Genomic DNA, 14,978 nt, shown 5'->3' with positions numbered 1-14,978 from the left:
AAAAGACTTATAGGGAAAAAAAGCATTCTTTGTTTATGTCACTTCTAACTTTTATTTTTACACTTTTTAAAACCTTTTTATTTATTTTTTACTTGTCCCACTAGGGGACACTTAGACTTGCAGCTCTGATCGCTGCTGGAACACATTACACTACACATGTAGTGTAATGTGTTCTAACTGTCATTGTGACGTGACTGTCACACTGACAGGAAGCATCGGAGGACCGGCCGGAGGCTGATCCTCCGAGGCTTCCGTACATGGCAACCCGGAGGTCATTGTCTGGCCTCTGGTTGCCATGATAAGGATCGCCAGCCCCCGCAAATGCATGTGGGGGGCTACCGATCCGCTGTAAACCTCTTCGATGTGGTGATTGCGGCGGTTAACTGTTAAAGCGCGGACGTAACTACACGCCCAGGTGCGCGAAGTTACTGCTCACCTGGACGTGCATTTACGCCAAGGTGCGGGAAGGGGTTAAAGAGGCTCTGTCACAACATTGACAGTGCCCTATCTCCTGCATAATCTGATCGGCGCTGTAATGTAGAAAAGTGTTTTTTTATTTTGGAAAAACTATCATTTTTGAGCAAGTTTTATGTGCAATTTTAGTTTTTTGCTAATTAGTTTCTTAAAAAACACCCAGTTGGGCATTAACTTTTGACCAAGTGGGTGTTATAAAGAGGAGTGTATGACGCTGACCAATCAGTGTCATACACTCCTCTCAATGTCCATTTGTACTATATTGTCTATATTTGTCCCAGCGCTACATGTGACGGTCCTGTTTGTTGCTCGTTCAATGTCACTGTGCTAGCCTCCCCTCACTAGTCGCACACTGCTGCTGAGTATTCCCTCTGTGATTGTCCACACAATGGGCGCGCTCGGGGTACATGCAGTACACAACAATGAGAGCAGCGGCCGCTTGTTGTGATTGAGGGCTGAACCCGTGAATGGGTGGCGGGCAGGGAGGATCGGCACGTCCGGGCTCCGCATTCCTTTGTTCTCCTGCAGGGAAGCATATAGCCGTGCCCCTGCCATGTGTTCTACTCTCTAAAGCACTGGTGCTGGGGATAGCCTTAAACTTGGGATGGGTATGTACACGGATGCTGAGTGTGTGTGTGACCTGAGGTAGATAGAATACCAACTCCATTCCCTGGAGTATAGGAGCTAGTTCTTAATGAGCAGCATGCCGTCATTCACAGCGTGATCACGCTGTGCATTAATTAAGTCCTGCACAAACTTTACTGAAGTGTCGGGAGTGTGAATAGACATAGCGTCCTGGCTGGTGGTTGATGTCTATTCACTCTCAAGACACTTCAGTAAAGTTAATGTGGGTGTATGTGACAGCACTACGGTTTCTTATCAGTTGTCTGCGTGCCGTTCCCATCTCCCTTGTGACATAGCGTCATCCCGGAAGTATATCACCAGGCAGCTGGCACAGGTGGGCACGACTATAATATTAAGCTTGTGCTGGGTGTAATGAAATGTTTACATGTGCCCAGCCTACCCCATTCTGTTTAAAGTGTGCAATTTAGCCCCCCCCCCCCCTCCCTAGAATGCTGTTCCACTCCAGGATGTGGTACCTCCTGAATAGGAAAAGTCCTTTGCTCTGGCCCCAGGGAATATTTTCAGACTCTAAGGGTATGTTCACACGAGGGCGTCCGTTACGGCTGAAATTACGGGGATGTTTCAGCCTGAAAACATCCCCGTAATTTCAGCCGTACCGGCATGTGCAGGCGCTTGAACGCCGCGTCAATTACGGCCGTAATTAGCGCTGCTATTCATTGGAGTCAATGAATAGCGGCTCCAATTACGGCCAAAGAAGTGACAGGTCACTTCTTCTACGCGGGCGTCTATTTACGCGCCGTCATTTGACAGCGGCGCGTAAATATACGCCTCGTGTGAACAGACAAACGTCTGCCCATTGCTTTCAATGGGCAGATGTTTGTCAGCGCTATTGAGACGCTATTTTCAGACGTAATTCGGGGCAAAAACGCCCGAATTACGTCCGTAAATAGGCCGTGTGAACATACCCTTAAACTATAGTTGTCTTTTGGAGCGCTTGCCTTCTCAGAAATCAGCCGAGCTCAACCAGGAGTCAGACTGCTCTTTGGGAGTGTTCTCTGATCCTTTGACATGCCAAGTGTCCTGTACCAGCAATGCCGGCTGTGTACATACCAGGAGTGTACAACTGCGTTGCAGGCTTCCGAAGTAAAAAATAAAAGAAAAATATAACTCCAGAGAGTGGTTTCTTCACCCAGACGTATTAAATCAACTTTGCCGGTGGGGCACCTCGGATGTGGATCTCTTATGTCGGGCCTCAACCACAAGGTTCCAACCTGTTTGGCTAGGGCATGGGCTCCTAGAGCCAACTAAGTAGACACCCTGGTCACTTAGTAGGATGAGTTCTCCCTCCTGCATATTTTCCCCACCTTTTTGCTCTTGCCAAGAGTGCTCAAGAAGGAAGGCATCCCTGCAATTCTGATTTGCATTGGATTGCCCCCACAGGGCCAGGTACGCCCTAGTCTACCTACTCGTACCTTGGTGTCCTACAACTCCACCCGACCTCCTTTCCCAAGGTCTGGTATTCCAGCCAACTTTACCACAAATACATTTGATGGCGTAGCTGCGGTACTGAGGACCTGGAGTCTTTCTGAACCTGTAATTCAGGCAATGTTGAAGGCCAGGAAACCTAAATCAAGTTGTACCACTGTACATGGAATGCTTATTTCTGCTAGTGTGAACAGTGTCGTTTCAATCCTATAGAAGTGTCGATTTCTTAGGTTAATCTGTTTTACCTTAGTCCTAACAGAATGCTTGTAAAATGAATAAAAACATTTAAAAAAAATAAATCCACCAAACCTCCCCTAGGTAGAATAAGTGTAGAGGCTAGTAGACTGGCTTACATTGGTAGAACTCTGATCCACCTAATTTTTCTAGAGCCCACTCTACTAGAGCAGTGTCAACCTCTTGGGCTGAATAAAGTCTGATCGTGCTGGACAAGATTTGTTGTGCTGCCTGGAGCTTGCACTTAATGTTTATCAACCATTATAGGCTGGTTTTTTGGTTCTCCGTGGAGACAGCTCTTAAATGGTTAATTTTAAGTTCCACCAGACGAGGGCTGTCCCTATGTGGTTAATTCTTGCTAAATCCCCATTATTGTGCGCCTGGTAGGACGTAAGGGTAGCGTAGATTTTGAACGTTAAACTGTTGGCCTTAGTCCTAACAGCAGCACAAGCATCCCGCCCTGATTAAGGCTACTACTTTATAATCAACACAATGTGGGAGGGGCTAGATGTCCTTTTGTAGGGAGGGCGCTCTAGTTGATTCGTGTTTTAGTTTGATTAAATTCCATCTGTCCTATTACACAAGGACTGAAATACCCCATTATTGTGCTGCTAGTAGGATGTAAAGGAAAGTACCACGCTTAAGATCCTGTCCGTTCTTTAATCAGGTACTGCGCCCATCTTCCCCTTAGAGTCAGGTCTCTATGTTCATTCTTTTACAGCATGTTTTTGACCTTTTTGTTCTCAGGTGAAGACTTTTTTTTTTTTTTTTGCCTGTTGTGTTTTCCTGTGGGGGCTCCTTTCAAGCCCTTGAAGGAAATTTTGCTTGGTCTCCTTCATTAAAAGACTGCGTTCCTGGTGGCTGTCTCCTCCATCAGATGGGCTTTTGGAACTGGTTGCCTTGTCCTACAAGTCTCCCTTTTTTTTTTTTTTTTTGTCATTCATCGGGATAAAGTGGTTTTCTGACCAGTCCCATCCTTTCTCCTGAAGGTGGTCTCTGCCTTCCATATCCATGAAGGGATTGCTATCTCCTCCTTTTGCCCCTCCCCATCACATCTGAGGGTGCAGGCTTTGCAATGTCTCTTGACCGAACAGGAGACCTCATCTTTTATCTGCCTGCGACAGAATAGTTTTGGCACTTCGATTATTATTTTTTTGTCCTACCTGTAGGGCCACGCAGGGGATCAGCAGTGATTTAGGAAGCCTATCGGTCCAAGGGTAAATTTCTTCACCTAATGGTTTACTGCCCATTCTACAAGGGCTGTTGGTGCCTCCTGGACGGTGAGGCATTAAGCTGCGGTTATTCAGATCTGCAAGGCTGCTGCCTGGGCTTTGGTGCACACTTTTTACCAGAAAGCCAAAACCAGATGTACATTATAAAGAGAGAAAAACGTAAAGGACAGATTCTACTTCTCCACTTTTTTTTTAATACAATGCTTGTTATGGCTTGAAAATCTTCTTGGAAAAAAAAAACTTGATTAAAACCTGCAAGTATATGGGCAGCCTAAGGCTGGGTAACCATGAAGCGTAAACGCAACGGAATTGTGTGCGAAAATTCTGCAGCGTTTACAGTAGCGGCAAAGTGGATGAGATATAGAAAACGTCCAGGCTGTGGTAAAAACCCTAGCATAAACATTAAGTTCACCTGCGGTGCGGAATTTAATTCCGCAGCATGTAGATTTTTATTTTTTATTTTTTTATTCTGCGTTTCTGGTTTTCTGTTGTGGGTTTTCCCCATAGAATTCAATGGGGATGCAAAACCTGCAACATAAAGCGAAGTGTTGCGAACTTTTGCGGCGTAATCACGCTGCAGAAATTGCAACTCTGGGAAAAAATAATAATCATACTTACCCAGAATGCTCTCCTTCCTGCAGTCCGGCCTCCCTGGATGACTTTTCATCCCACATGACCGCTGCAGCGTCACCTGGCCTGCAACGTCTTTGTAGGAGGCCGGACTACGCGCAGAGAAGACGAAGGGTTTAAGTATGAGTGCTTTCTGCCTCAGTGGAAATTCCGTTAGAAAAACCGCATAACAATGTGGTGCAATATTTCGGGCGGAATGTACTGTGGGTTCCAGGTCGGAACCACGCAGCGTATCAGACCCGTGGGAACCCGACTTTCGAGAAACAAATTCTTTTATTAATTGTTACAGGATTCTGGTGAGAAAATAGCTTTAAGAGTAAGGCTGGATTCACACGAGCATGTTCGGTCCGTAAAGGACGGAACGTATTTCGGCCACAAGTCCCGGACCGAACACACTGCAGGGAGCCGGGCTCCTAGGATCATAGTTATGTACGACGCTAGGAGTCCCTGCCTCTCCGTGGAACTACTGTCCCGTACTGAAAACATGATTACAGTATGGGACAGTTGTCCCGCAGCGAGGCAGGGACTCCTAGCATCATACATAACTATGATGCTAGGAGCCCGGCCCCCTGCAGTGTGTTCGGTCCGGGACTTGCCGCCGAAATACGTTCCGTCCATTACAGATCGAACATGCTTGTGTGAATCCAGCCTAAATGCACACGGATCAGAATAGATCTGCAACAAATCCGCAGTGTCAAGTCCTCACCAAATTGTGTGAATTTTCCTTTTGTGGGAAAAAAATTAAGTATACTTACCTTACGAATCTCCTGGCACTCCCATGATGATGTTTCCCTGTCCCCTGCGAGACTGGGGACCTTCAGTGATGACATATGTGACCGCTTTTAACTTCCCCAGTCAACGACTGGAATTGACATGCAGATCAATTTCTATACGGAAAATTTCCACAGTACGTGGATGAGATTTGTTAATCTTGTCCACTACTGTATTCGACTGGATTTTCCAACCGCAAATCCAGAGGCAAAATCCACAGCATTTCTGTCCTGTGTGAACGTGGCCTTAACCCCTCGTTCACGCTCCATGACCTAATAGTACGTCACTGGTCTAACGGCCGTTCCGGCCCCCCTCCTGGCACATACAGGAGCTGTGATCACTGCTGTCTCGTACAGCGGTTGCTGCTGTGTGAGCATCAGGGACCGATCTCTGTGGTCCCTGCTGGTTAACCCTTTAGAAGCTGGTTTCAATGGCGATTGCGGCTTCTTGGGTTAAAACACCATTGACGTCCTGCAACATATTCGCGGGCGGCGATGTTTGCTATGGCAACCAGAGGCCTAACAATGGCCTCCGGCTATGCCATCTACGGAAGCCTAGTGGGTCCTGACAAAGGCAGGACTCACTATGCTTGCAGTCAGTGAGTAGCTGACAGCTCTAATACACTGCACTACGCATTTAGTGCAGCGTATTAGAATTACGCTCAGGGCCTCTTGCCTTCAAGTCCCCTAGTGGGACAAAAAAAAGTTGCATAAAATTAAAAACAATAGAAGTTTATAGGTAATAAAGTAAAAATCCCGCTTATCAGTCCTTTTTATTATTAAAATAAAATAAACATAATTGGTATTGCTGCGTCCGTACCAGCCTGAACTACAAAAGTATTGTTATTTATCCTGTGCAGTGAAGAAGCACAGAATTCTGGGTAAGTATAAGCTTTTTTTTTTAGTTGCGATTTTTGCTGTGGAATCGCAACTTTTCTGCTGCAAATATCGCAACATCTGTTATTTGTTGCCGGTTTTACATCCCCATTAAATTCAATGGGGAAAACCCGCAACATAAAAAGCAGCGATTACACAAATACAATTAACGTGCTGCGGATTAAAAAAAAAAATGTACCGCAGGTCTATTTCTGCTTATTTAAGCAGCATGTGGATGAGATTTGTTAGAATCGTATCCACTCTGCTGCTACGGTTTATGCTGAGGATTTTCCGCAACTAAATCCATTGCGGAGAATCCTTAGTATAGATGCTACATGTGAACTTGACCTGTAGCTCAGTGTCCATTCACATCACGTTTTTGGTCTACCTTTGGTGTATATGTTAAACGCATGCTGACAAATGGCAAATAGTGGCATCCATCACCTAGGCTCAAGACATATGTTTAAGGGATGCCTATGACATATACCATACAGTAGCATACATCATCCATTGGCTCCCATGTTTAAAAAAGGGAACATACTGCATGGTAGGGATGCACGATGCATCAAAACTTCGATACTGTTTCGATACTTTGCATCCCCAAACGGTTCGATACCGTTATTTCATGTATTTCGATACTTAGCTGTGCGGCTGCACAGCTCAGTATAGTAACACATGAATGTATGAGAGTGGGGCAGCGGCTGTGTGATACAGTCATTGCCGCGTTCCTGAGTCCTGATAACAAGTGCGTGGGGTCAGAATGATGCAATGCGGCCAGCGCTGCACTAATGAGTGGGGGCTCTGAAGACAGAACATGGCGGATGCACTACAACACACCCCCATGTTCTGTCCGTGCCTGAACCGCCGCTCATTCGTGCAGCGCCGGCCGCATCACCTCATGCTGACCGCGCACGCACTTCCTGTCAGGAGCGGGGCAATGACTGTATTACACAGCCGCAGCCCCGCTGGCGGAGATCAGAGAAACCTCTCATCTCCGCCGTTATTCTGGTGAATGCTGCGATCACAGCGGACTGCAGCATTCAGTGGAAAATGAGAAGGGGGATGCCCCTTGGATCGCGTCACAGGGAATTCCTGTGACGAGATTGAGGGACATACCATATATGGGCAGACAGCCCAGGGTCCATTGAAGGACCCCAGGGCTGTCTTACCATATTTCCTGTTGTTAGGGCATACTTGGGTATGTCCTAACAACTGCCTGTGTACTATCTGTACACAGGCTAATGTACTGGCATATAGATATATGCCAGTACATTAACGTTTAAAAAATAAAGTAAAAACATAAAGTAATGTTAAATTAAAAAAAAAAATACACATACACCTTTTTTTACAATAAATATTAAAATAAGTCTCAATACATAAAATATACACATTCGGTATTGGCGTGGCCGTAATAACCTGCAAAACAATTTTTTTGCATCATTTATGATGTGTACGCTGTTAAAGAATTAAATAAAAACTTTCTATCACTTATTGTGGGGCACAAGGTGTGATGAATGGGGTTAATTACTATTAATGTGAGGCACACGGAGGTTAAATTCATCATCACACCTCGCGCCTCACATCAGAAAATGGAAGAACTTTTTTTTTTTTTATTACTGTTGGCAAAGTATCGAAATTGCAATACTAAACGAAGTATCGGTATCGAAGTCCAAATTCTGGTATCGTGACATCCCTACTGCAAGGTATATAAAACCAATTTTTATTTATTATTTTGTGGAATCCTGGATTAGAGTAATCTACTATGCGATTACATCCTTAAAAGTGTCTCTAATGGGGTGTCTATTAAATTAATAGAATATGCCTTTGACATCTGAAACTTCTTTGCATTTTGGTATCTTTGGTTTGGAAAGAGCAAATCACAGCATTGAATTTGGCCCTGACCCCCTTGACTAGTAACTCCGTTTGACTCCCACAGTAAACTATAGTATGGATGTTTACCACCATTTTACAGAAGCACCCTGCTTGACTATGGTCTTAGTCACACGAGCGTATTTCACGGATGCCACATGGACCTATGAAAATCAATGGGGCTGTTTAGACAGGCGTTTTTCACGCAGTGTGTGTCTGTTTGTGTGGACCTCACTGCACGTCCTATTTTGGTGCGTTTTTCAGCCCATTAATGGGTGTGTGAAAAAAAAAAAAAAAGACAGCACACAGATGACATCCGTGGGCTGTCCGTGATTCATGAAACCGTTGCTAAAGAAATCAAGAAAAAAAACCTTCGGTTTTTATTGCCAATTTAGAAACTTATGACATACGTGTGTAAAAAAGGCAGACGTGCACCTTACACTGATGTTACACGGAATTGCAACGCAGAAGCAATGCTGTGGTTTTTTTATACGTGCGAATCTGACACGTTTGTGTGAATAAGGCCTAATTGTTGCTCCCCCCCTTTAGGGTATGTGCACACGTAGTGACCAAAAACGTCTGAAAATCCAGAGCTGTTTTCAAGGGAAAACAGACCCTGCTTTTCAGACGTTTTTTTGACCAACTCGCATTTTTCGTGCCGTTTTTCGCGCCGTTTTTGCTGCGTTTTTTACGTCCGTTTTTGGAGCTGTTTTCATTGGAGTCTATGAGAAAACAGCTCCAAAAACGTCCAAAGAAGTGTCCTGCACTTCTTTTGACGAGGCTGTATTTTTACGCGTCGTCGTTTGACAGCTGTCAAACGACGTCGCGTAAATAACAGGTCGTCTGCACAGTACGTCGGCAAACCCATTCAAATGAATGGGCAGATGTTTGCCGACGTATTGTAGCCCTATTTTCAGACGTAAAACGAGGCATAATACGCCTCGTTTACGTCTGAAAATAGGTTGTGTGAACCCAGCCTCAAAGGTGACAGCACACTGATCTATTAATGTTATTTAAGTGAATCCTCTATAAAGTCCATGTGTAGCTACCAGCTTATGTGGTTTTTGTAAGTGGGTACTCACCCCTGGAGCTGAGCTGCTCTCCACATAGTCGAGTTTTATTTACCCTGGCAGCAGTGGCTGCATACTTCTGCAGAGTACATAGTGGCTAGGCACTTCTGAATCTGTCGTAGCAAACGCCAGACGGTGAGGGCTCAACAATGTAGGTAAGTTTTGGCTGGGGCCTATGTTGTATTCCAGGTACTGGCTGGTGCTGTGGCTAGTGTGTGTCACCACAGAGATTTTGGTGGTGTATTATGTTACTTTACTGTAAAAGTTATTTTGATTTTTATATTGTTCAAAGACCACTTTTATCTTCTAAAAGTTAAGCATATTTGAACTAGCCGTATGTTTGAGATGGCTGTTGCCGGCTATTCCGCCATAAACATGCATGCTTGGCTGTTATGCTTTAGACTGGTCAGAAATTGCACCTGTTTTAGAATGGTCTTTAGATACATTTATTTAATTGACTTTTTTTTTTTTAACAAGGTGTCTGAACATTGCTACAGTATTGATAAAATGGTATGTACTCATTTATCCAGGCCTTGGTCCACCATTCTGTGTTTCAGCCGGCTCTAAAATTTAGAGTAGATCCGTGTACACACCATAGACCTAATATAGCGGCATGCAAGTACTGAGAGAAAATGGCTTTTATTATCTAGGTAATCATTCTAACCAACTGCAGTCTTTTCCCGATTGATGTCCAGAAGACTGTGCAGGTGGGAGTCTCATGACTGTAATAGATTTTGTACTGACACCAAGTATGTGCATTCAGGAACGTCTTTCCTAAAGGACACAACAGCATTCGGTTCAATTCTTTGCATTAAAACAGGACCTGCATATTTAGTGCTAATACAGGAATGGATTTCCAGGGAGGTTGAAGGATACTTACCTCAGGAATGTTTTTATATTTCCCCCTTTAAGTGGTGATTAACCCCAAAATGTTAGTAAACGGCTCCAGTTGTGCCATCTGATAAGTTTCCCAACACATTAGGAATCCGTTGTGGTTCCTGTGCGATTAGCTTTACACTAGTGTGGAGAAAGCCCGTATACATTCTGGTACACTACAAAGCACTGATCTCATTTGCACTAGTGTACAATTGTTTAGCACTTGTATATGAAGTGGAGAATTGAGAGGACACATCGGTGTCATGAAGCTAGACTTCATTATGCTTCTCAAAGGTCTTTTAGTCATGTAATCAGCGTGGTAATCAGTGCATACTGAAATCATAGCATTGTATAGTCTTAAAGGGAAGGTGTCACATTTTTTTTTTTTATATAATATTGCTTTTAATATGTCATTAAAATACATTTTATTTATTTTTGTGTTGTACTTTTTTACTTCTCTATGGGGGCTGCCATTTTTTTTTTCATCTCTGTATGGGTCGATTAACGACACATACTAAGATGCTATATGGCACATACAGCCCCATAGAGAATGCGAACGGGTGCTGTGCCATTCACTATAGCGTACGCCGTCTGTGTGGGAACGGCGCATGCGCCGCTCCCACACAGACCAAAAGGCAGGTCTTTGGCAAAGCAACATCCAGCGCCATTTTCATGTGGACCGGAAGTCGCGGCCGGACAGTAAGATGACGACTTTCAGCCATATGGTCAAGGCAGAGCAGACGCCAGGACTAGAAGCGGCAGCAAGAGTAGGTAAGTTATGTTTGTGTATGTGATGTGTATTATGTTTGTGTAAGGGTCTGTTCACACGAGGGCGTCCGTAACGGCTGAAATTACGGGGATGTTTCAGCCTGAAAACATCCCCGTAATTTCAGCCGTACCGGCATGTGCAGGCGCTTGAACGCCGCGTCAATTACGGCCGTAATTAGCGCTGCTATTCATTGGAGTCAATGAATAGCGGCTCCAATTACGGCCAAAGAAGTGACAGGTCACTTCTTCTACGCGGGCGTATATTTACGCGCCGTCATTTGACAGCGGCGCGTAAATATACGCCTCGTGTGAACAGACAAACGTCTGCCCATTGCTTTCAATGGGCAGATGTTTGTCAGCGCTATTGAGGCGCTATTTTCGGGCGTAATTCGGGGCAAAAACGCCCGATTTACGTCCGTAAATAGGCCGTGTGAACATACCCTTATACTGTCTGATTACCACTGTATCTAATCCTCCTACACTGTGCATTCGCTCAGAAAATGGCAGCGCATTGTAAGAGGTTTGAACATTCAACCCCCTCCTTTCTCCTGGCACTAGCCAGAATAAAGGAGGGGGGATTGTGAGGACACTAGAGCAAGTGTGTCTACTCCAAATTTGCAGCATAAAGCAATGAGGTTTGCTTTACCACATTGCCAATGCTGCAATTTGGGGAATTGCTCCCTCTAGTGACCAGCACATGGAAATGTTATAAATTAGAATCTAATTTCGAATATTTCATGACTTGTGAAAAAATGAAAACAATGTTTAATCACTTAAATACCAACTGTTTAACTGAAAAAAATAAAAAAATTCTAGCGACACATTCCCTTTAAAGTTTCACCGGTAAGGCGCAGTGTCACAAAATCTTATGAATGCTTTCACCTTGCTGTGGTATGAGTGGTCTGTTTTTAAAAAGGCCATATAATACAAAAGTCGTGGAGTTGCCCTCTGCACCCAGTTGACTCCACAGGTAAACAAAACTCGTGTGGCGTTACACCTGCAGTTTCAAAAGACTATCCAAAGTCCATGTCCTAGATTTCTCTTGAAGAAAAAAAAAAAAGTTTAACCATGTAAAAATTGGACAAGTTCCCACTTTGCACTGTGGTGGACCAGAAAGCCACATAACATGCCAAAGGTGGAGCAGAAAGCCAAAAGACCAGCAGAAATGCAGTTGACCATGTAATAAGTCGTTTTATAAGAGATTATTGCAGCTCATATCCTTGCACTTGAGTGGAGCCAAGTTGCAACACCAGACGAGTCCATGTACAAGAAGAGTGGCAATGTTTCAAGGAGGCAAGAGATTTATATTAAATGGGTTGTCCATCATATGATCTGGTGGGGGGGGGGGGTCCAGCACCCACACCCAGCATTGATCAGCCTCTCAGGTACTGGACATCCATGTGGAAGCAGACGGCTGTGGTCACAGAATAGCGGCCGAGCTGCAGCTCCGCTCTTATTCAAGTGAATAGGAGCGGTTCTGCAGCACGACCGCCATGTAGTGTACAGAGCCATCTGCTTCCGGCTCCATACTGTGTAAGGACATCCGGTGCCCGCAGGCAGCTGATCAATGCAAGGGTCTGGGTGTTGGACCCCACAGATTATGTAATGATGGCCTACCTATCTGGTAGATAACCCCCTTAACTTTGCAAAAACACTAATCATTTAACTATATAAAAAGTTTGAGATACAGGGAAACAATTGGAGTGGTCTGGATTTCTGGTCAGCATCTCCCCCAAACCAAAATGGCTGATAAAAGGGGAATAAATTACACAGCAAATTCATTTCAGGCCCCATTCATACGACCGTAGATCCTTACGATGCAGTGTCATAAAACCCACTGTTGGGCCAGGACTTACGGCCACATTACGGTGGTGTGAATGAGGCCTAAGATACACTACACTGTGGGTTTAGGGTCCTTTGGAGAGAAAAAATAAAAATTAACCTCCCTGTATCCAGGAGATTGCGGCTACCAGATACTGAACAATATCCTCCAACAAACATGTAGCGATTTTGAATAAATAACACACTGATGTAAAGGGGATTAAAATTTATTTTTAAAATATCACAATGGGAAAACAAAAACACAACTGAAGGAATTTAGAAAAAAGTCACCACAGAACTAGACCATAAAAAAGTATTTACAGAAATACACAAGATTCTCTCAAGTGACAGTCACACCAGAGCACATCCTGAGGAAGAGTCAGCAACACACACAGATGCCTCTGAACAGGGACACCTCGAAGAGGAGGGGGTCCAAGAACAGCAAAATCCCCCCTTATCCTGCTACATATTCAACAATGGATGCCCCAACGACTATGATTGTCAGTGGAATAGGCAGAGGGCGGTCAGTCTGTTACAGTTCACCTCAGCAGGACATGAGTTAACACCTAATGAGGGCAGTGAATATTATCATGGAGGGGAAACGTTCTGCACACTGGTCTGTTACACCCTGCACAGGCTGTGGTGAGGACAGGTGTAAAAAAGGGCTCAGCGCAATACAGTCTATGGAGGACAGCAGTGCCCCTGGTTACTCCTCCTTCTGAGGCTCGGTGGGAGTCTCCGTACTGGGCACGGACTCCTCGCTCTGGGGGGTCTGCTCCGGAGGTGTGACGGCCGGCTCAGGTTGAGCAGCAGCTTCCTCAGCGGGTGCTGCAGATTCAGGGTCGGGGTTCTCTGCAGGGCTGGCGGGCTCAGCATTTTCAGCTGAGGACTCGACAGGCTTGGTGGATTCTTCTTCTTGCGTGGGGGCAGCGGTATCTTCTCCAGCAGAGGGCGCCTCTACAGCCGCGGCATCTTTTTTGGTCTTTCTGAAAGGCAGCTTGAAGTTCTTCTTGAATGAGAACCTCTTCTTCTTCGCCTGTTTTCCTGGGGGCTCCTCTGGCTTTGCCTCCCCATTGGTTGGTGGAGCTTGTTCGATAATCTCTCCTGATCCCGCTTCCTCGGTTATTGGCTCTGCAGAGCCATTGGCAGCGGCTGCATCCCCGTTAGTCTTTGGGAGAGTATCACCGTTGCTTGCTTTTACATGACCATTTTCCTGCGTAAAAGAAAAAAAAACATGGATTAGCATTTTTATTAACTTTGTATTCTAACAAAAAATCAATCCCATAACCTCATTCTTACATAAACCCCAGAACAGACCAATGAAAATCGTGTTAGATCCGAATCAGCTGCAAAAATAACCACACCCCTTCCCTTGTAAGATAACTACGGCTTAATGGGGCATCATAGTCACGAAGCCCCCATTAAAATTCAGTCCGCTCCCCACTTATGAGCCGCCATTCATTCCCGTTCACTTCTAGTGATAACCCTTCTAGCGCAGCGACAAAACCTGCATTTAAAGAGCCAAACCGAGGTCCCATAGAGAACAATGCAATGCGAGAATCTTCTTACCTGTTGTTCCGCAGTCTTACTAGTGGTGATGTCTGCGCTCTGGCTCTTGGACGCGGTGCTGCCCATGTCTGCTAGTCAGGCTTATTCAGTTATATACAGCCGTAACAAGATAAAGCACGAAGCCGCAATCACACACGCTCCGCCGTATCCGCCTCTTGATTTGAGCCCTCAGCCCTCCCTTGTCTTTTATATAGCTGTTCAGGGGCACGTTACAGCCAATCGCAAAGCCGCAATCAGCAATGGAAATGAGGGCTAAGCCAATCAGAAAGCAGGAGGGGGGGCGAGGGCGAGGTCCCTGTGTTGCGCACAGGGCAGCGACAACGTGATTTAGGGTAAATGGATCCCTCACTGGGAAGAAGTGTCCTTGCTGGAAATTGACTGTAGCGAAGAGAAAATGGAAACATAGGGAAATGGAAAGTTAGAGAAGGAGAGAGGACGCGGGGATTTACTGTGAAGGGGAAGTGTGGAGATAAGACAGCGGGCGGTCTTCGTATGGCTAGAGGAGAACGGGACTGGAAATGCATTCAGAAAAAGGAGGGGGTTAAATGGCGGCACATATAGAGATAGTGAAGCGGCTGCAGTGGTGACTGTAACACAAGATGGTGACGTCGAATTCTGAGGAGTTCGGAATCCAAAGCAGATTTCACTAAAGTGATAACGTGTGATCAATGACATAATTTCTGAGGAATTTGCAGGAAAGTTCCCAAGCAAATGTACGT

General features: G+C 45.1%; 1 protein-coding gene across 1 annotated transcript; it reads right to left on the bottom strand.

Moving 5' to 3' along the window:
* Positions 1 to 12,901: 12,901 nt before the first annotated feature.
* Positions 12,902 to 14,440, bottom strand: MARCKSL1 (MARCKS like 1). The gene is made up of 2 exons (XM_075850483.1): positions 14,260 to 14,440; positions 12,902 to 13,903 (listed from the first exon to the last, which is right to left on the bottom strand). Exons 1-2 carry the CDS (start codon positions 14,323 to 14,325, stop codon positions 13,397 to 13,399), a joined length of 573 nt encoding a protein of 190 aa, XP_075706598.1. The 5' UTR covers positions 14,326 to 14,440; the 3' UTR covers positions 12,902 to 13,396.
* Positions 14,441 to 14,978: the final 538 nt, after the last annotated feature.

This window comes from Rhinoderma darwinii, chromosome 2 (assembly GCF_050947455.1).
Source record: "Rhinoderma darwinii isolate aRhiDar2 chromosome 2, aRhiDar2.hap1, whole genome shotgun sequence".
Taxonomy (NCBI): domain Eukaryota; kingdom Metazoa; phylum Chordata; class Amphibia; order Anura; family Rhinodermatidae; genus Rhinoderma; species Rhinoderma darwinii.
This window is presented reverse-complemented; position numbering and strand designations above follow the sequence as displayed.

Coding starts and splice junctions, on each gene's coding strand:
- MARCKSL1 (XM_075850483.1), bottom strand. CDS start 14,325: ATGGGCAGCACCGCGTCCAAGAGCCAGAGCGCAGACATCACCACTAGT. Junction 13,904..14,259: donor GTAAGACTGCGGAACAACAG/GTAAGAAGATTC, acceptor TCTTTTACGCAG/GAAAATGGTCATGTAAAAGC.